General features: G+C 40.1%; 1 protein-coding gene across 4 annotated transcripts in view; it reads left to right on the plus strand.

Moving 5' to 3' along the window:
* Positions 1 to 22,855, plus strand: part of mtcl1 (microtubule crosslinking factor 1) — an 87,160-nt gene that overhangs the window by 56,233 nt on the left and 8,072 nt on the right. For 3 of the 4 annotated variants that reach the window (XM_030159760.1, XM_030159761.1, XM_030159759.1), the window contains exons 8-14: positions 988 to 1,212; positions 2,687 to 2,857; positions 9,933 to 10,100; positions 16,997 to 17,266; positions 18,918 to 19,250; positions 20,099 to 20,175; positions 21,102 to 22,671. In XM_030159760.1, the coding sequence (XP_030015620.1) occupies positions 988 to 1,212; positions 2,687 to 2,857; positions 9,933 to 10,100; positions 16,997 to 17,266; positions 18,918 to 19,250; positions 20,099 to 20,175; positions 21,102 to 22,671 (2,814 nt within the window). The remainder of the gene's footprint in view (positions 1 to 987; positions 1,213 to 2,686; positions 2,858 to 9,932; positions 10,101 to 16,996; positions 17,267 to 18,917; positions 19,251 to 20,098; positions 20,176 to 21,101; positions 22,672 to 22,855) is intronic. The other variant, XM_030159762.1, reaches the window with a different exon arrangement.

Raw genomic sequence — 22,855 nt, forward strand, 5'->3', positions numbered from 1 at the left:
GCGGTTGTGTGGAATTCCAAAAAAGGCCCAAGTGACGGTTTGGTCATTCACCGTGAGGGAAGTGATTTAGGTGTGTTAGCGTGGAAAGACCTACGGATTAATGATAATGAGGCTATCACTTGGATTTTACAAATTTGAAGAAAAATTTGTGATGAAAGGCATACACTGCTTTAAGGAAACATGCTTGTTGTTGGCAAGCCTAAAAAATTACATCATCCTTTTTTTGTATTTATTTTGTCACTGAAAATGCAAAGCAAAAATTACCATTTTTCATACATATGTAAATTCATCCAATATTCATACATATTTTCTTTTGCATTATCACCTAGCCATATTTGACATTGACAAAATAAGATTCAAAATGAAATTGTGTTTTTCAGCCCAGTCAGCACAGTAAAATGTTGATATTCATTTCTGCAAACCATTTGTTAACCAAAAATATGGTTTAAGTCAACATTTCATACAGATATCCTATTTTACAGTGTTTCACCCACTCCTAGCAAATTATATCTCCCAGAAATTATATTTATGTGTAACTATTTAACATTTTTATATTTAGGTTTGGGAGAAATGATGTTTGATGTAAGTATTTAATAACTTTTGTTTTAGGTTAAACTAACTCGGTTAGAGTTTGTGGAAGATACCAGGACCTGATTAATACAGAAGAAGTATTGATTGAAAAAGAGCCAAATCTTCATCAGAAAGGTTTTGTTGTGTACATATAAAAACCTATGAGAGTCAGGATATTCTGTATATCCCAATATTGGGTGGCAAAGCCCTTAATTTTCTTGGCATAAGGCAATAATGTTCTGGTAGCTTGCTCAGCTATAACACTGTAACACTGACTTTACATACAACATCGAGAATTCTTGATGTGAAATTTGGTCTCTGTTGACTGAGTAGGTATTTAATATTTTCTGATCATCAGGAAACTCTAAACCTCTGAATGTAAACCTCCGTCCTGTCTTTCCCTGATCTCTTCTCCAACAGGAGGATGAGCGTTTGCGTCTGGAGGTGCAGCGTGGAGGTTTGGAACTTCAGGGTCTTCAGTGCCATGATGCTCCCTGGACTCAGGAGAGAGCGATGTTGCAACAAGAGGTCCGCCTCTTCAGACGCAACACCATCATCTTCTATATGAAGCTCAGGTGGATCCTTATGCATTGGAGGCTCGGCCGCAAGGACGAGGCAGGGGAGGAGACGACGCACCCAGAGGTGAGTCTGGGCTGTTCTGAGCAGAGTCGGACGTGTCTTTCACAGCGATGATGGCACAAAGGGGAACTGAAATGACTTTGTGCTGTGTTTCAATGTGCAGAGGATGGCTGTGGTGCAGCAGAGAATAAGTGAACCTAATAGATAGATAAATTAAGTAGCATATGGGAGCAGTTTTTTCAATTCAATAAATCATTAATAAATACTTCAACAGTAGCTCAGCACCACCCCTCTCCTATGGAAGCTCAAGATTCTTAACCCATGAAGACCCAGTGCTACTTTTGTGGCACTTCCAAAATATTTTTTCCTCTATATTTAACCTTTCTTAAGTGATTTATCATCATTTATTAGAATATTGTCCTCTGTATTTTGGGTCGTTTTTCAGTGAAAATAATGTATATACCTATATTTAATTTACTGATCATTTAGAAGTTCATAAAAGCTCAGAATAAAGTTGAGGATTATTATATCAAAAACAGAGAAAACTGAAGAAAAAGTGACTTTTTCAGCTAGTTATATCAGTAACTTACCTTAAAACAAGTGTCTCCATCCTCTGTCATTTATCAAACTCCATGAGTTTTACTGGTGAATCAATGTTGTAAAAGATGACAGTGATTTCATGTTCACTACAGAACCTCTGAACATCCTAATGGGTCATATCTGATGACAATACAAAAAGGCAATGGCTACTGCCACAGTACTGTGGCACAAAATATTAGTTTGTCTGTTGCCACAGAGCCAATCAAACAATCCGAATTCTGCACTATGAACATTGCCCTAGTGGCAGATTTATATTCATCAAAAACCTGGGCAAATTCCTAATATCTGGCAAAACAGTTCCAACGTCTCATGTTGTTTGCCTACATGCTGAAACTGAAAGTGTGAATAGGTGCTCAAACCAGCTTCCAGTAACTTGTACCCTAGCCTTTTACTGTAACTAGATTGGCACATGGCATGTGAGATGCTTATTGATACCATGTCCTGTGTCAGCAGGGTGACAAGATACAGGTGACATGTTACCAGTCTACACATGATATAACGAGGGGACTGATTGGCTCTGTGGTAATAAACAAATAGAAAAGTAGTCCCACAGTACTGTGGCAATAGCCACTTTGATAAAAAAAAAAAAAAGAGAAACTGCATTTTACACCAATTATTTCAACATATTAATAGGTTTAGTGGTTCTGAAGTTATTAAACATTTTAGATCAGTAGATGCTTTTGGTCGCCAGTGGCTGTTTATGTGGTCTTTATGGGTTAAATTATTCCACAAACCTCAATATTTAACCCTTCACAATCCTGAATGTGGATGCGACCAGTTGTTCAGTTGTAACCGTATGTTCAACCAGCAACAGACAGAGTGACTCCTCCAAGATTGCTCACCACCTTTTTACCCGTTGCATGCTGGGATACACTCAGCAACAGTGCATCTAAAGCAGAAAAATGGGTTGTCATCATGGCTGTGTCATCTGTTCCAGTTCGAGAAGTTGGAGGGGATCCCAGAGCTGGGAGGTGTCATGGAGCAGGCGGAGGGGGAGTCCGATCGAGACGACAGACTGTGTTTACCTCAGACTCCTGGTGACGTTGCTGACCCCGGACCCATCATCCCTCTGCTGTCACCTGATCGACACCTTCAGCATCAGAGACAGGTACTGACAGGGTACCGAATATACACGACACAGTCAAACAAGTAGAAACACCAAATCACAGAGTGGTATTCTGTAGTCGATTTTTTAAAAAAATAATACGTCATGTTCTGGAATTTTAGAAGTAATTGTAATTTAATGTTTTATACAGGGATATTGCACAATCATGCAATGACCTAAAAAACAAGGAAAGATGCATTGTACCAGGTTGCACAAGAATTGCTAGTTTCCACATGCAGCCACTGGGTAGGTTGATGTTACAATAAATTAATATAAGTTCTAATCAGTCTGGAAGAAGTGTCCAGTTCAAGATATCACAACAACATATCATACATTTATCTAAATATTAATATTCCACCCATCAATAAAAACACCATTTCTAAAACTATTCCAATTTACCAACCCCACACATACTCATACACACTCATAGACGTTCTGAGGTTGCAGCTAATGCATGGACAGGAAACACATGATTCCACATTGCTCCTTCTTTCCTGTAGTCAAGCAACCAATTCACTTAGTCCTCATGAGGGTTGTGGGCTACTAAAAGAAATTAAAAACAGAAATAAAATGTTAGGGTTTTTTTTACAGATTGTTTTATAGTGTTTACACTGTAAATTGCAAACTTGCCCACAGTTGTACACAACTCCAGAGTAAAGGCTGTGAGTGAATGATGCTGAAATACACCTTTCATTCTATCTGTTCTCCATCAGAGGCCACATGGAGGTGTCTATAGATCTGTGTATGTATGTATGTATATATATATATGTATATACAGTACAGGCCAAAAGTTTGGACACACCTTCTCATTCTTTGCATTTTCTTTATTTTCATGACTATTTACATTGTAGATTCTCACTGAAGGCATCAAAACTATGAATGAACACATGTGGAATTATGTACTTAACAAAAAAGTGTGAAATAACTGAAAACATCTCTTATATTCTAGTTTCTTCAAAGTAGCCACCCTTAGCTCAGATGACTGCTTTGCACACTCTTGCCATTCTCTTGATGAGCTTCAAGAGGTAGTCACCTGAAATGGTTTCCTAACAGTCTTGAAGAAGTTCCCAGAGATGCTTAGCACTTGTTGGCCCTTTTGCCTTCACTCTGCGGTCCAGCTCACCCCAAACCATCTCGATTGGGTTCAGGTCCGGTGACTGTGGAGGCCAGGTCATCTGGCGCAGCACTCCATCACTCTCCTTCTTGGTCAAATATCCCTCACACAGCCTGGAGGTGTGTTTGGGGTCATTGTCCTGTTGAAACATAAATGATGGTCCAACTAAACGCAAACCGGATGGAATGGCATGTCACTGCAGGATGCTGTGGTAGCCATGCTGATTCAGGTTGCCTTCAATCTTGAATAAATCCCCAACAGCATCACCAGCAAAGCACCCCCACACCATCACACCTCCCCCTCCATGCTTCACGGTGGGAACCAGGCATGTAGCATCCATCCGTTCACCTTTTCTGCGTCGCACAAAGACACGGCGGTTGGATCCAAAGATCTCAAATTTGGACTCATCAGACCTAAGCACAGATTTCCACTGGTCTAATGTCCATTCCTTGGGTTTCTTGGCCCAAATAAATCTCTTCTGTTTGTTGCCTCTCCTGAGCAGTGGTTTCCTAGCAGCTATTTGACCATGAAGGCCTGATTCACGCAGTCTCCTCTTAACAGTTGTTGTAGAGACGCGTCTGCTGCTAGAGCTCTGTGTGGTATTCATCTGGTCTCTAATCTGAGCTGCTGTTAATTTGCGATTTCTGAGGCTGGTGACTCAGATGAACTTATCTTCAGCATCAGAGGTGACTCTTGGTCTTCCTTTCCTGGGGCGGTCCTCATGTGAGCCAGTTTCGTTGGAGCGCTTGATGGTTTTTGCGACTGCACTTGGGGACACATTCAAAGTTTTTGCAATTTTCTAGACTGACTGACCTTCATTTCTTAAAGTAATGATGGCCACTCGTTTGTCTTTACTTAGCTGATTGGTTCTCGCCATAATATGTATTCTAACAGTTGTCCAATAGGGCTGTCAGCTGTGCATCAACCTGACTTCTGCACAACACAACTGATGGTCCCAACCCCATCAATAAGGCAAGAAATTCCACTAAGTAACCCTGACAAGGCACAGCTATGAAGTGAAAACCATTTCAGGTGACTACCTCTTGATGCTCATCAAGAGAATGCCAAGGATGTGCAAGGCAGTCATCAGAGCTAAGGGTGGCTACTTTGAAGAAACTGGAATATAAGAGATGTTTTCAGTTATTTCACACTTTTTTGTTAAGTACATAATTCCACATGTGTTCATTCATAGTTTTGATGCCTTCAGTGAGAATCTACAATGTAAATAGTCATGAAAATAAAGAAAATGCGAAGAATGAGAAGGTGTGTCCAAACTTTTGGCCTGTACTGTATATGTGTGTGTGTGTGTGTGTGTGTGTGTGTGTGTGTGTAATAAAAAAATAATCATCATAATAAATACAGACTATATACATATTTACAACAGAGCAGGATTGCAAAAAGTCAAACAGTACAGTTTACAAAAAAGATTAAAATTCTTTCTGTTTGAAAACTTTTTTTTTTGCTGAATGCCTAAGATAAATAATGACTTGTATGTCTTTTTGTCTTTTTAACTAATCTACCGTAAAACTCAACCAATTGTAGATTTTAAACCATAGTTTGTATCAAGAAAAAGTAGATCACTGTTTAATCAGCTTCTATCATTACTTGGTGCAAATGAACTATTTTGTACTTTATCTGTTGAACTAAACATCTGAGTCAAAGTAATCAAAACCTCGATGAATAAATCTTAAACAGAACATTAAATTAAATGAATGAATCATAGACTTTACATCTTAAAATATTCCACTCGTTTTCAATTTTAAAAAACCTGTTTAAATTAACTTATTATATGTGCTATATTGAACACAATGGGCAAGTATAATATGTGAATCTAATAGACTAATATTAGAACACATCTGTCAAAACAATTGCTTGCATTTTTGTTTTTTTAATTTTACATTAACCATAGTGATATCTGTGGTGTTAAAGGTCAAAACTGACCTGTATAAATTTGCAGTAAGACAACAGCAAAAAGTCCTTTCTTTTTCATAAAACTAACTTTATTTTAGGCCAATGTGAATAAATTGTCACATTTTACATTGTGCCCCCGAAAACCCTTTGTCATGTCCAGATCCACAGAGCAACCCACAGCTGTGTGGAACAACCAGTATTCTCTCCCGGGTCATAGTGGACCCCTAACACCACAAATGTTACTTTCATTTTAGAGACCTTTAGAATTTACTAAAATTATTAAAAAAATATTTTTTGTGTTATTAAATATCTGTTTCTGAGGATATCATGAAGCTTCCAATTAAAAAAAAAAAAAAAAAACAGAAAATTGTACTTTTTACATTTTACATACCTAAAGTTGAAAACGGGTCAAATTTGGGCTATAAACATGCATTGTTTCGACACATTATGCATAGGCAGGTCAGTGAAATGGAGACAATGGGGGACTTGAGGGTGTCTGTTTATGTTGTATTTGACTGTAACACTGACTAGAGATGAGTCTGTGTGCAGGGTTTTACATTCCCTCTGATGCATTTTTCATTAATTTTTTGGAAGCCAATAATTAGAGCTTTTGGCCTGAGATGCAAATGAGAATGTTGGCCTAGATAACAGACAGATGCAGGAACTGGTTTGAGGTTTGTGTTTATTAAAAAAATTGACCATGAAGTTAAATAAAAGGAGATAAAAAGATGTCCTTTTTTGCCTTCCTTTTCTAGTGGATATTTTGCATATTTAGTCTCCTCAGATCTGTTTTCAATACCTCTGTAGATCCTTCTCCACCTGTCAAAGTAAGGAAAACATGTAAGTAAGCATTTTGGATGATGGGCATTTTTAAGCAGTCTTAAGTGCTCTTCTTTGTCTTGTGTTTTGATTTTTCCACCGCATCATAAATTCGTTTTGTGCAGAGATCTGACGTTGTTCCTTTACTCTGTTAGCAGTTTTAACAAACATGCCTCGTAGACTATATTAAGCTTTATGCATGCGAGCTGAAATGCAGACTTGCTGTTGTAAGCATTTGCACACCGGCTGCTACAGCTGAGCCCTGCAAGCACAGACGATAATTCCTGCAGCCAGGGTGAGATAATAGTATGTTAAGCTGCGAAGAGGTCGTAAAAGTTTTCAGTTCCGACTTGGACATTATTAAGACAGATTGGCAGTTTGCTTTGGGAAATGCCTCTGTTCATTTCTGGCTACCAGCAATGTTCAACACCACTGGAGTGTTTAAGTATAAATAATGCTTAGATTTAGAAAGTCATCAAAAGATATATAGACGTTTCAACACAGATTACTGAACATATGGTTATATATATTAAACGTTTTGGGTTATTTCAACATTGTCTCACATTATTATTACATGTAACAGAGTGAATCAAGATGGCGTTCATATGTTGCCACAAAGGTAGTTCGATTTTTTATCTGGTAAAAAGGATGTAGGCTCAGTTTTTCCTCAACTTTTTCTCATCCTCAGGTCAGAAAGTAAACCAGTGAACAAACATAAAAATAAATCTATGTGAATTCATACTTACGTAGTAGAACACTTTATCTGGTGATCTCTGTATTCGCACAGCATGAATTAGGTGAAAAACTTGACAGTAACAGTAGTAATTTTTTCCATCTGTCTGACAAAAAAGAAAAAGAAATCTTTATAAATTCTAGTAGACAGTACGGACCTAATTAGATTATGACAGTAACAAATATACTCTTCAAACATGCAACTCTACACTCTGTGTTGTGTGTGTAAGGTAAATAAGACCAGGTCCAGACTTTATTATAGGGCAGATACACTTGACCTTTTTTATGTTAAGGGATTATGGGAAATTAGGATTAAGTTTTGTATTACACATTGAATAATGCAGGAAAGAAGTCACCATTTTCAATAATCTACCAATTTAAACTGTATTCTAGTTGTCACCTATTTAAAGTGTTGCTGAATATTACTTTAATTCTTACTTTTAAATACTCTCCATCACTGATTAAAGTCATTTGACAAATATATAAAATAACACCAATCTTAAATTCCTACTGAAATGAGAAATACTTGATATACTGTGCATGTTGTAGTCCTGTGTCCCTGTAATGGTACTTATTGACCTCTAGTATAAATACCTCTAATGACTCATTTGACCTCAGAGACATACATTCATCCAGTCCAGACACTATATCTTCCCTTTCACTGAGACTTTTTTTAGTACACTATCTAAAATAAAGTCATTGCTCACATGAGGTCATAGTGTATCTTGTTCTCAACACACACTGGAACCAGCAGCTCTGTACTAGGAGCTCAAGGTGATGTTTTACTCACAAACTCTTTTGTACCCCGCTGCTTCCTGCCAAGACCTGAAGACTTTCCACATGACCACCAGAGGCAAAAGGCCCTCAGGAGGAGAAAGAGCAGCTTTACTTCTATCATAGCCCAAAGTCCCGGAATATAATCAAACACTCTATCTCACAGTGATTGAAAAAGTGAAAAACAGCTTCATGAGTTGAACCTGTTGCTCAATTTGCTCTCAAATTGAAAGGGGTTCCCCACTGGTCCATGGTCCACTCACCTTTCCAACATGTTTCATCAGAGCAGTTTTTGTGCATTCCTCCTAACTGACATGAGTTTCCACATCACCTCCTCAGTGGAGGTGATAAAGAGGAGCACAGACTCATCAGACTCCTTACTTTCATACATAGCACTAGTTTGTCCTAAAGTTGAGTTATTTATTTGTTCAACTTACATCAGACTTTTATAAATTGATGAAGCCAATGTGAATGTATTGGAAATTGTAATACCACTGACTACCCCTGAAGGTGGCTCCAATTGGCTCCAAAAAGCCCTGGTTTCTCATAGACTTACACTGAACTTCTGTCTAAAGACACCAAAATCAGTATTTTTGCTAGTATTCATTCTGATCCCATCTGTTTCATGTGGACCCTCGAATAAGTTATCTGGTCTATCTTTAAATGTTCCTCTATTGATCAGATCTCAGGTCAAATAGAAGGTTTCATGTCTGGTCTGTACGACAGCTTATGCTCCTGTTGAGACGGACTATTTTTTTCTTGACAAACAAGTCCACTGTAGTTGTTTTTAGTAGGTTACACTAATAGACCATAAAATAACAGCTGTTTATTACTGTTAGGTAGTGCTTCATGATATTTACCATTTTAGATTAAGCTAGTGTTTTGCATAATCTCAACCCTGACCCTTTGCAGATGGCTCTGATCTCTCACGTTCCTACAACTCTTCGATTTGTGTTCAAATATGGTCACTTTCAGCTCCATTTAGCCAACATGGAAATGGCAAAATCTTAAACTACTGGCTTCAAAACAGCAGTTCAGAAACAAATGGTGATGTCATGTTTCCTTTGTCCATTAATTATATACAGCCTAATTTAAAAAAAAACTCAGCTTCTTGGTAAAGATAAAAAATGTTGTTGTGTTCTCTGTGACCTGCAGAATGTCACTACTCAAACAGCTTGAATCCTTTTATATAATGATCTATTGTGAGATATGTGAACTCTACGCCCTTCTTCATGACTGCAACAAATTCATATTTATGTGTCAAAAGGTATCATTTATGTGCAATGTGTAAGGTTCTTGTAATGTAATTTTAATTACTTTATTTAATCAGATATTCCTCAGGGAGTTGAGTTCATTTTAACCAATTAGTTATAATAATTTGTGGGATGCAACCTTGTGTTTACAGCAATATCTATTTGTATGTAGTGTATACACTGAATGGCAGAGGTCAAGAACAGATAGATGGGTAAGGACAAGGACAGCAAAGAGAGAAAGAGGCAAGAAAGGGAACAGGAAGGACAAGTTTAAGTGAAATTGATTTATAAAGCACTTACCCAGCAGGTTTGTACTTTAAAAAGGCTACAGATAAAAATGAGAGCAGGCCTATCAAGATAAAGAAAGGACTTGCTGAACTTGCTGTGTCCATGTGTGCTGGATTATCATTATGTAAATGCAGGTTTTTGCTGATTGTTTGTCTTAATCTCCTCTTCTTCCTCTTCCTCGGTGCAGTTCAGCGAGAACCGGCGGGTGCTGCAGGCCTTGCGGACGCTGCTGGAGGAGTTTCGAGAAGAACTGCGGGACGAGGAGATGCGGCGATGCCAACTGCAGCAGTCCTACGCCGATGACAAAGCGGCCTGGGAGGTCAAGTGGGCAGAGATGAAGTGCCAGATCGCCCAGGTACAGATGGCATCTCAGCACCCACCTTAAAGGGACAGGACACAATCTGGTGTAGAAACCCAACGGTGCATGCAATAAGCAGCGAGATGACAGTAAACATGTTGCCTCCTCCATGGATCAAATCCCTCTGAGGGGAAAAGTCAAAACAAACAACAAATCTTTGTTTGACCTGTAATTATATTCACTGTTGAGATAAATAATAGCTGGAAGCCTCAAAAGGTACTGAATGCCATAAACAAATGGATATCATTCAATTTATAATCACCCTCAAAAATTCAATTAAAAAGGAAGGACAGCTTCCAACAGGACAAAACAATGATGAATCACTGCCTCGGCATTGTATGATGGTTATATTCTGCTGCTGTGTAAAGTCATTAATTCAGTATTGTGCCTAATTGTTGGATGTGCCTTGAAGTAGTTTCTAGTGAAATGAAGACAGTTGTTGAGCGCTCTCCTCTGTTCCTAATAGTAATGTAAATGTATCATAGTTTAGGAAAATATAACTTCAGCTCAACCGATATGAGTCTGTGTAAGCTGATGCAAATAATCTTTCTGTGCAGAGGCTTTTTGTGTAAATATCAAAAGTGTTTAAATATCTAACTAAACAAAGACCTCCAAGAATATTGTCTAAACATTTTCATTAGCTTTTCCACCACATAGTTTGTGGTTTTATAGGGGGATGTTCCAAGCAAGCTGAGATAATACCAAAATGTAATGTGAGAGCAGTGCAGACTCCCAAGATGAGAATGAACACACATGTCATTTTAAGAAAGCTACCATAGTATTTGTAGCCTGTATGGAAGGTTTTAAATACATTATTAATGGGATGGACCACATTCCATGACAAACAAACATACCAGGAATCAAGAACAGCATCCCTTCAGTGTCCTCCTTTGACATATGGGTGAACATCATGGCAGTTTTATGTGGGATTGCTATGACAACCAACAACATTAAAAGGGAACTATTTCTGTAGTGGAAAACAAAGCACCTGGTGTCGAAAAAGGGTAGAATTGAGTTGAGTTGGAGTGTTCAGACAGCAAGTTGAGTATGCGCAAAAGCTGTATAATCAGGGAATGGTTTTAAGATTAAACATGGGAATGGCCCAGTAGTTAAGGGATTAAGGATGCTGCAGCAATTCTGGTTCAGCCTCCAGTCTGGGAGCTTTTGTTGCATGTTATTCCCAAAGGGCATGACATGTCCCTCTGGAATGACATGTAACAAAATTAAGTCAAAATGAAGTCAATGCAGAGATATCTTAAAGTTGTAATCACAATGTCCTGGGGGATGGGGCTGGCTCCAAAAAGCCCTGGGTCCCGTAGACTTACATTGAACTAAAAGGACTAAGTCTACATTTTTTTCCCATGACTCATTCCATCCTCACCTGTTTTATTGGACCTTCTAAAGTGATCTGCTCCATCTTTAAAGTTTTCCTCCCATTAATCAGATCAGATTAAATAGAAGCTTTAATGTCAATGGCCAGTGGTCTGCTAAGTCAGGCTTTAAGAGTTTTGGTTTATTTAATTATTTATTTAAAACACATTTTTCCTGACAGACAGCTACACTGTAGTTGGAGTTTATATGTTCTACTACCACGACTATGAAATGACTTTGTTACTCAATGTCTGATAAAGTTTACAAAGTCATTAAGCTAGCAATTAGCATTAGCTCCTCTCTGAGCCATTGGACTCTTATTGCTTTGTCCCTTATGTCCAAATATGGTCACCTGTGGTTCCAAAAAGCCAACATGATACTGACCAATCACAGACTCCTGGCTCGAAAACAGCTGTTGAAAAACAATTCGGTGACATTACACCCAGGGTTTCTGTTGGTCTTTAAAGTGTCTTAAAAATCTAAAATATAATAATCTGAATTTTTGGTTTAAATGATAATGATAATGATAAACTTTATTTCAAACATAAGAAGGAATAAAATATAAAGGTGAACAAAAGGCACAAAGAAATTACAAATTTAAATGGAACACTCCAGAATATTGAAGGCAATAAGTTAACCAAAAAAAGAAAAAAAAAAAAATTCCAACAATTTATGTCCAAAATGGAGTAGGAAGAAGCTGGGCTTACATTGTCCTTCCCCAATTTTAAAAGGTTGTTCAGCTATAAACTCTGACATACATCAAGAAATGTACATGGATTAAGACCTAAAGGCATTAGAGTCACATGGAAAGTCATCTTTTAAAGCCATCACACCTACCGTTACCATTCTGTGTTCACATCAAGAGCATCACCAGAGTCCAGGCTTGGTATGACAAGATGCAAAAATACATGATCAATTAACTTCATAATGGTTTTGAACTTGAATTTCAACCCCTTTCTTTTTTTCCTGTCATGTCTCTAATATCCACTAATTAAAGAAAAGCACAAAAATGTTAAAAGAACTGCATAACATATCTTGAGTCTTCTCCTTGTGGGGTAAAGCTCATATTGCTAAAAAGTATCTTTTTTCAGCACTATCTGATAAAAAGGAAACTGCAGCATTGGGGTCCAATTAAGAGGTTTGAGTTTGAGGAAGAAGATTATCTTTTTAACTCTCATGCTTGTAATCTGCAGAGCTTTTATACGCTTCATGCTTTCCACAGTGCAGAGGTCGCCGAGGGCTTCTCCCAAGAACTAATTTACTTACTTTCCTCTGATAAAAACCAAATTTGATATCTTTTCTTGCTCTGCTGTGCTGGAATTAGAAACATACCCCAAAAGTGGTGCTTTTGCTTTTTTATTCATGATGATTACACAGACCAGCAGAGCAAAGCACAAGAGGAAGCAGTCCTCACCTGTACCTATTTTTGGATAAGTAGTGATTATGTTTTGGATCACAGTTATCAGATATCATCATGGTGCTCCGGCTGACTCATGTTTCATGCTCTGCTTTGGTCACTGGCACCGACTGAAGCCTCATAAATCACTGTCTATATTTATAACGTCTTACATCTTGACTCTTAGCGTTCAGTCTGCGGTTATTACTGTACATCCTCTACGATATGTAATTAGACAGTTTTAAAACCCAGTATAAAAGTACCCAAATATTTGTGAATGAGCATTACATAAGCAGATGTGTATGGGGTGCCCCGTCCTGCTCTTCTCTGGAGACTGTAGGTTCGTACTTCTGTGTTGTCAGATCAAAGTCTGTCTGAAGATGCCAAAACTCTGATTTGATTAAAAAAAAAAGTGAAGCTTCCAGAGTGGCTTCCCTTTGTTGTTCTGCAGCTTTGAACATTTCTGCAAAACACGGTGGTGCAGTGGTTTGCAGTTTCACAACAAAAAGGTCCTGGGTTTGATTCTAACACCAGCTGACAGGGGTGGGACCTTTGAGTGACGTTTTCATGTCCTCCCCATGTTAGCATGGGTTCTCTCCAGGTACTCCATCCAAAGACATGCACTAATAGTTTGATTGGTTAAGCTAAATTGCCCATAGATGTGAATGTGAGAGTGATTGGTTGTTCATGTATATGTCAGCCCTGCAATGAACTGGTGACACTTCCAGGGTTTACCCCTCCTTCACCCAAAACATAACTGAGATAGGTTTCAGCACCCCCGTGACCGTCATGAGGATAAAGCGGTTCAGAAGATGAATGAATGAATCTAAATCCCCAATTCATGTCACCTTGCCGGAGTGTGGTTTGACATATCATTTGGGAGGACTGACATCTCTTAAGTTATAACTTTGTGTCCTTGTTAGACAGAAAACAGGACCTTAGACTTAGAGACACCTTCATCTGTTGTGTCATGTGCAAAGGTTCATTAAACAATTATTGCTACTTAGTATTTATCTGTCTCTTTCTGTCTCTTTTGGTTAAACATGTCCACAGTCCACCGTGATTTGACGTTTTGTCTGTCCATTCATCCACTTCCGTGACATTTAAAGCACAGTATTTTCTTACTAATTTGACAGAACATTGCAAATTTTGACACAAACATTCTCCTGGACACAAGGAAGAATCAAAAAGACTTGGCTAAAGGTCAGAGGTCAAAAACACTATTACCTCATCTTATCATTATTATGTGTACAGTCTTGGCTAGGTGTACATCTTGAGGGAATGTCTTCAAATGTGGCACAGACTGGAAAATATTTTGTTCCCGTAAGGTCATGCTTATAGCCACAACTGCTATTAACTGAGAGATCTGCACAAACAGATAATGATAGAAGGACAAAGCATGTACCTGATTGAACTTACTATGCTTAAATTCTACTCAAGTAAAAGTAAAAGTACCCATCTAAAAATCTGCTTGAGTAAAAGTATAAAAAAAAAGTACGTAATTTAAAATTTACTTTGAGTAAAAGTTACTTAGTTACTTTCAATTACTTGATGTAAAAAAAGGACAATTAATCATAAATCCAATCCAGCACTAGTTGTTTTTAATAAAGTTTTAGTCCACATAATAATTAGTACCTTTCATGTAGTATAATGTGCAAACTTTGTTCAGACCACCCCATAAAACATTTTCAAGTACAAGTGGTATAAGATGTGTATTCTATGATCCATTTTTTTCTTTACTGACAAACGCTAACTATACTTCACTTTAAATGTTGGTGATCAGCGGGGTTGGTTCTAGATAGTCATATATGAGGTGGCAATAAGGAATGTGAAGGGGGCACATGCCGCTGCCAGGGATGAGGGTGGGGGGTGCATTGTATGTGTGTACGTACCACACAATGAGTACGCGCACACCATATGACTGTACAAAGTGAAAGTGAACCTTAAGATGCTTTACTAATTCCTCTAAGCCTCCTGCTGTTGTGCAGCTCATTTTCCTTTTCCCTACCTTTGGAAACTTTTATGTGAGGGGGCAGGGCGTTTGTTTAAGGGTGGGAACTCCACGCATGCCTGTGCAATTTTCTTTCAGTTCAGGTTGCTTGTTTTTTCCTGCATTTCATTTTTTACTCAGTTACGGGGGATTTTCCAATGTAGCAAAGCAAAATACTTGGGTCAAAATATACATGAGTAAAAGTAAAATTACCTATTTTAAAAACTAATTAAAAAATGACAAATCACTCAAAAAAACTACTCAATTACAGTAATGTGAATAAATTTTATTTGTTACTTTCCATCTCTGCAAATAACTGAGTAATTGTAACCTGTAATATTTCTTCCCTATTTGCCATTTCATGCTGTGCAGAAGGTCAGAATGCCGTGTTTCCACTACATGGAACCGGCTCGGCTCAGCTCGGCTCGACCCGACTCGGGTACCAGGTACTATTCCTGGAGACTGTTTTCATCACAGGATACTAGCGACTTTAGAGTACATGGACGTCATACCGATGCGGCGCATAACTTCTGTGACACTTGCTCAGGGAGTTGCTGATAAACTCTCTCATTGCGTGTTGCCTCGTTAAGCTCACACTGAATCTTTCCATCGGCCTTTAAGGACAGAAATGTCTGAACCTCCTCGACTGACCACGATGTCCTTTTGTAGGCTGTCATTATGGACATAACCTACTGGTATATTTACTGTTAATTTCCAAAGCTGTTTTTTTTTTTAATGGCATGTCGCACATTGATGACACAATGATGCAGAGACAACTCTCTGACCAATTAGTGGTCTGCAGTGTTTACACGTCACATTGTAGTATCTCTTAACCCGTTTTGGAACCTCGGCCGAGCAGGTACTAAAAAATTTTTTCCGGGTGCCAGATTCCAGATTCTTTTATGTAATGAAAATGCAAAAAGCCCCAGTCAAGTTGAGTTGAGCCGGTACCATGTAGTGGAAACACGGCATAACTTATTCACTGTTTCAGTAAGTCATAGTCGTAATCGTAGTCAGTGTGTTACAGTTGGAGAGTTGATGTGACAAAACATATGCACCAGACATTTTAATGTCCTAGTCAGTCCGTTGTGTCCTTGTGCAAGACATTTAACCCACCTTTCCTCCAGTGCCACTCACACTGGTGAAGGAATGCATATGAATGTTTGGTGGTGGTTGGAGGAGCCGTAGGCGGGAATTGGCAGCCATGCTTCTGTCAGCCTGCCCCAGCGCAGCTGTGGCTACATATGTAGTTTACCACCACCAGAGGGAGAATGTGAGTGTGAATGAATAATGGGTCAATAATGTAAAGCGCTTTGAGTGACCAAAAAAGCGCTATAGAAATCTAAGTCATTATTATTATTATTATTATTATTATTATTATTATTATTATTATTATTATTATTATTTAATGGCTGCTTTTACTGCTTTTGACCTTTTATGGAATGAATAATTGACTCAAGTTGACAGTAACATTAATGGCTTGTACTTACAACACTGTAATGCCAGTTGGATTGAATGTAATGATTTGATAATGTGTAACAGTTTATGAATTACACTTGCGCCCAGTTAAATCCTTCCATTCTTTCACGATTCAATTATACATATACTCCAAATGTCCTTAGGCTACACATCATAAACTACATTGCTTCCTGTCTGGCTATAATTATTACCTCTGCCAAGGAGGTTATGTTTTCACTGGGGTTTGTCTGTTCATTTGTTAGCAAGATAACAACTGATCTGCCTTGGCGGAGGTCTGCGCTCTCTGAGTGTTTGTCTAGTTACTAGCGGCATTGTACCTGTGGTGCCTTGTACAATAGCGCCCTCCCATGGTGCAACAGCAGCATTGTACCTGTATGCCCTCCCGTGCTGCAACAAACATCATATTAAATTTGAAATTCCAGGTTAAAAGATTGAAGAAAAAGAAAGAATTAAAGAGTAAAATATTATTCATGCATGTGTCTGGATCTCACTTCGTTTTTTTTTTTTACCCAACTTTATGAAATTATGCAACTGTAATACTCATTTGTCTGTAAAGTAGACCTATATTGTGCAACATTTGGAACTTTTACCTTATTTAATACTGTTTGTATGAAGGACCTCAACATATGTGTGTTTGTATCATTGTTCTTTGACCAGCTGGAGGACAAGGCCAAGGTGCGAGGTGAAGCACAAGGAGAAGAAGGTGGTGAACCAGCAGTAGATCCAGACTGGGCCTTCAAGCAGGAGCGCGAGGAACACCAGCGTCTGTTAGCTGAGAGTCACAGCGCCTCCCTGGACCTCCGCTGGAAGCTGCAGCACGGAGAGAAGAGGTGGAGCCGTGAGAGGGCGGAGCTCCTGGAGCGCTTTGACAGGGAGCGGCAGGAGTGGGACGGCAGCATGAGGGAGCTGCACCGCAAGATGGAGAGGGTAAGAGAAATCAAAGAATGGAGGTGAAAATGGAAACAGTTTAAGACTATAAACCTTCAAAACAAGTAACTGTTGTGAAACTAGAGTACAATGTTCCGCAGTGCACAAACAAATGTTAAAGTTTGAAGTTTCTGTGTGTGAAAATCTGCAGCTTTATATTCATTCATAAGATATTTATTATCTATTCATATAAAGTGAAACAGAGAAAAGCTGCAGATCCCTAAAATCAATCAAGCCAATTAGTATCTTGGAAGAAACAGTAACTTTTCTCTTTCATTTTGCTCTCTGCTCTCTAATTTTCTCACAACTTGTACAAGATCTGAAGCCTGTTAAGCTATAAATATGTGCGGACATGTGAAATGGAGAGATAATGTACCCAAGAAAGTTGTGCTTCCTGTTGTTTGGTAGTTTAAAGGCATAGTTTGTCTAGCATTGTATTTTTCCAACAAATTGGCTGATTGCATGACATACGTCAGTGTATTACGCAGCAAATTATAAATTGTAGTCACCTCAAAAAATACATATTTAAGTATAATATTATTAAAATCTACTCTATGTAAGCGATGACATGCAGCAAAGTGGTCATTACAGAGAAATAAATCCTTCTGGTCTAGTCCTCTCTGGAGTCTGGTGATGCACTTGATTTTGGTCATTGTTCTGTCAGGAGGTCAGCTCATTGTCCATTTTATGTCTTACATGACAACTTATTAAAACTTACCTCCAGAATCTATGATAAGAACTGTGCTCAGAAATGGCAAAGAATGAAATTATTATCCAACTAGAATCAAGAATCCAACAAAGCCATACAACAAATGTAGTATATTTTTTCCATTGCTGCATTAGACAGTCCTTTGCCATGAGGAACTCAAAACCACCAGTCTCCTTTGACAAAAACAGTGGATTTACCTCACAGAGCATGACAGTTACCAATTTAACTCTGTAAATGATTAGTCTGGATCCAAATATATAACAACTAAAAAGAACAAATGAAACGGTGACAGGTCAGAAACTCCCCTGAACTATGAGCTAAATGCTTTTGTCAAAGAAGTCAGGTGGCTTTAAAATTAGTCTTTGGACTGTGTAGGTATAAGTATCTCATACAACCTTACTTTCAAATATCTGAACTAACCCTTTAAAATTGCCCAGGCCAGATACAGCAAACACAAAGGATTACTGAATAATTGATGTCCTCTCTTGGATTTAATTAGATGAACTGCAGTGTCTCAACTCGCTTTTCTGTGATGCTCAGGGCAGAGAATAGGAACATACACCGTTTAATATAATATGAGTGTGAGGGTATTAACATATAAAGTATGGACCAGAATAATATCGGATGAAACACTCTGGATGCTGCTCACGTTTATCGACTAAAAAGAGGAAAAAACTGCTGATGCGCCGTTGAATGGAGACATAGACCAGGAAGCAGAAATGCATTACTCAGGGGTGTTGCAGCAAACCACAAAGCACAGGTCATCGGTGGAAATCCTCCAACTGGCTACTCTCCTTTACCCTCGACCTTGGAGTGATACACTTAACCCTGAAGCGGTCTGAATATACACTTCATATAAATAAACCAAACTGGTCACAACAGGTCAAGTAGTTTTGTGTTTGAGGATGTATTTATAGGTAACCTTTTTTTTTCTTCATGCAGCTGCAGAGAGAGCTAAACTCCCGACGGGGTGAAGGCATTGATGTAAAAGACAGCAGCTCCAGTCACAGAGGTGTGTTTTCCCCCCAAGACAGTCCCTCCAATGCCCCCAGGTCACCACGCTCTCCCTGTACATCCACCCCCATCCTGGTACCCACCACACGCTCCCACTCGGACTCTGACGCCATACTGGAGGAGCAGGGGGCTGCGATGAGGCTAAAAGGCCCCACGGAGAACCTGTTCTTAGATGCACTGTCTCTGGACCCCCTCAGCGGCCTGGAGGTCCCTCTGCCCTCTAGACTGGAGAGTGAGAAGAGGTTCCCCTGTATGAAGGAGGTAAAGCATGCAAGACAAAAGCTTAAAAGTGTAATACCACTGACAGCCACAAGATGCTGACTTCAAACATTTGTGGCTCCTATTGACTTATAAAAACATCAAGTTTTTCCAGCAGTTTTTATGGTATCATTCACTACCAGTGAGTGTTCTTGTCATCCATTTGGAGTTGATTATTCCACTAATTCATTTTTAATGAATGAATGAATGAATGAATTAATTAATTGGCCTTAATCCTTTAATGCCATATTAAAAAGTAAATTATTAGTGTTTTCGTTTTCAAGCAGATGCTAAAATAAGAGACTGCTAATTTGACTATAGCACATAAAATAGGTAGAAAATTGGGTAAGATGCAAATTTGCAACAGCAGGTATAATGGTCAATAAGTTCTTGTCAAAGGTTCCTTGGCATGTATCGAATATGCCTGAAGTGGCATTGGGGTGAAAACATGCTATCTTGGCTGATTCCATAATGGATGCGAATTGGCAACAGTTGACATTAAGGGGTTTAAGGACGCCTTTATTCCAACAGTGTAGGCTGTAACAGGTGTGACTGGTGTCTTGCTCTGAGGAAGTTACACTAACGAGATGAAGGATTATGTCACACATGTCTCATGAAGTTACAATACCCTGTTTGCCTTAGCTGTCTACATCAGCTAATGCAACAATTCAGTTTTGCATTGTATTATAGATTTTATTGTGCAAATGGTTACTGGTAATTAATTAAAATAGTGGTTCTGACAGTGTAACTTAGATGTCTTTACAATGTCAGTTCTGCTGTCTTGTCCAGATATAGTCACTTCTGGTGAATAAGTAGCATAAGTAACATTTTCTTATTTAATTTTGTCTCAGGCCCTGAACGAGCTCTCAGAGAGAGAGGGTGATCCTGCATACCCTGAGGAGGAGATGGGTGGCGGCAGTCTGCTCAGGTAACATCATCAGAGAGCTCCAAGCCAAAGTGGGTTTTTGAAGAGTGTTTTAATGGAGAAACTGTTCTTCAAAGGCTGCTGCATTTTCATGCATGTCAACTACAAATACATCACTGTGAACCTGCTTTGCCTGGCCACACATTATCCAGGCTCCTGCTGCATTTTTGTTGCTCATGCATACACATCACTGCCTCCTGGGAGACTGGCTGTTGATTCTATTAACTGTTACATGAGGTGACGGGTAGTTTCCCTCCGGTCATTTTTCTGTGAAAGTTTCACTTACATCTCGTCACTATGGTGTTAAATTATTCACCCACTTTTAAAACATTGCTTTTCAAAAACATACACATGCTTTTAGGATTTTTTTCGGTAGTAAAGGAGATTATATCATTCTGGGGTTGGCTGTTTCGATGCTTTTGTTTCGTTTTTCAGGGGACTGAGTTCCCAGCTTATGTCATCAATATTGCACCAACTCCAACTGTATGTGGTTGGACCTAAATCTGTTTCCTCAGTCACTTGTGGGGTCTTGTTTCCCTTCTGGGGACAAAATGCGGGTCACAAAAATGAAAACTCTGCACACTGTCAGTCTCTAAGTAGGTAATGAAATTCTCTTTATAAAACCTCCACTTTAAGGTGGACAGTGTTTCAATGTACAAGATCTTCCTGAAGCCTAGCAGTGTGCAGTCTTCCTCTTTTTTGTGGCTTCTATTAACATTTTTCTGACTAGGATATTTTTAGCTGGGTATGCAGACATATGGTTAATCTTTGAAATAGCATTTGGTGACAAAGCACTGTTCCTGTAACATAAATCATATTTGCTACCAAGGTTGCATTTGTGGTTAAGGTCTCCAGGAATTAATTCAGATCAATGTAATGCACTCTAAACACATGGAAATCCATTATCTCTGTGTATGTGTCCTCTCCAGAGCCAAGTCTGTTTGCTCCATGAGTGACTTCCAGCGTTTAATGGACAGCTCACCATTCCTACCTGACAAGACTCGCCATAGCGACCAAGGCCAAGATGAAGTGACCCCTCCCCTTTCCCCAGACGACCTCAAGTACATTGAGGAGTTCAACAGTAAGGGCTGGGACTTCCCACTATCCACCTCTGGCCCCGGTGCTGCCCGGGAGGCTTGGACAGACAAAGCCCTAGAGGCCCGGGGAGGGGAGCCAATTCCTGATCCATTCCAGCCAGCCTCCTGGTTCCTCACCACCAGCGCCACCCTGACCACCAGCACCCTGAGCAGCCCGGAGCACTGCCACAAGTCCCCACTGAGGGGCAATGGAGCAGGGGCAGGAGGGGTGGGAGTGGAACATTATGGGGTCCACATGCTCCACAGCCCTACCAGACCTGGGGCAGCTGAGCGCCCTACTGCCCAAGACCCGGACTTCCTGTACGCCAAGGGGACCAAAGCCAGGGGTGGTGGAGAAGCTGGGGTGGGCCCCAGTGGACCAGATGAGGTGTTCAGCAGTGGGAGGTGGTCTTGTGGTCTTCTGGAGGGTGGGGGGCTGCTGACTTCACCCAGCCAGTCTCCCATCTGCCCCACAGTGGGTTATACATCGTCTCTGGAACTTCAGCTCTCCAGAAATATGAGTGACGACATGAAGGAGGTGGCAATCTCTGTGAGGAATGCCATCCGCTCTCCTCCAGGGCCCGTCGTCCGAGACACTGCCTGTCAAACCAACGGATTCACCACGAGAGGTACACAGACCACTCAGACTATAAGTGTGGGTCTGCAGACAGACATGCTGAGGAACTTGACCAGCAGCCCGCATCGCTGCCTCACCCCAAAAGGTGGGAGCACACCCATCTCCTCCCCTTCACGCAGTACGAGGAAAGTTCAGTACTCTCCTGTCGTACAGAGTAAGTTTGAGCGTCCGTGCTGCTCGCCCAAGTACGGCTCACCCAAACTTCAGCGCAAATTGTCCACCTCCAATAAGGCTGAGATGCCAAATAACACCCGTGCCCCCACACCCACCACTCCCCAGAAGGGCAACAGTGAGTCAGCGTGGGCCCGGTCCACTACAACTCGTGACAGCCCTGTCCACACCACCATCAACGATGGCCTCTCCAGCCTCTTCAACATCATTGACCACACCCCAGTGGTCTATGATTCCATTCAGAAGTTCAACAAATCCCCCAGTCGCTCCCGCCCCACACCGCCCTCCACCACAGAGCCCAGCCCTGCTCATGGGGCTCTTGCCACGGACCACAGGAACTCACAGGAATGTTTGCGGATTGCTCGAGGGCGTTCGCCTAGCCCCGTGCAGCTAATAGTAGAGACACAGGGGGACAAAAACTCAGAGGTGGTGAGCATACGGCAGGACCTGTCAGCCCCTCCGGGATACACACTGGCTGAAAATGCAGCACGCATTCTCAATAAGAAGCTGCAGGAACAGGGCTTTAGAGAGGAGAGGAGACTGCAGGCTGGAGGACAGGGCAGCCACAGCGGCAGGCAGGCCGAGTCAGACAGAGGACAGTCTGGATGTATGGAGGTAAATATGCAGACTCACTGGATTCATCGCTTCATTCATTTGATCTGGGGCCCATGTTTTATGACACAGTGATATTTCTGACTGTTCCTTGGATTTCCTTGTAGTGTTTAAGGACGTATCTTAGGGAACCTGAAAAAATCAGCTATCTTTAATATTCATGTTCACTAAAATGCTGATGCTTTTT

The sequence above is a fragment of the Sphaeramia orbicularis genome, chromosome 17, assembly GCF_902148855.1.
Source record: "Sphaeramia orbicularis chromosome 17, fSphaOr1.1, whole genome shotgun sequence".
NCBI classification, from domain to species: Eukaryota; Metazoa; Chordata; class Actinopteri; order Kurtiformes; family Apogonidae; genus Sphaeramia; species Sphaeramia orbicularis.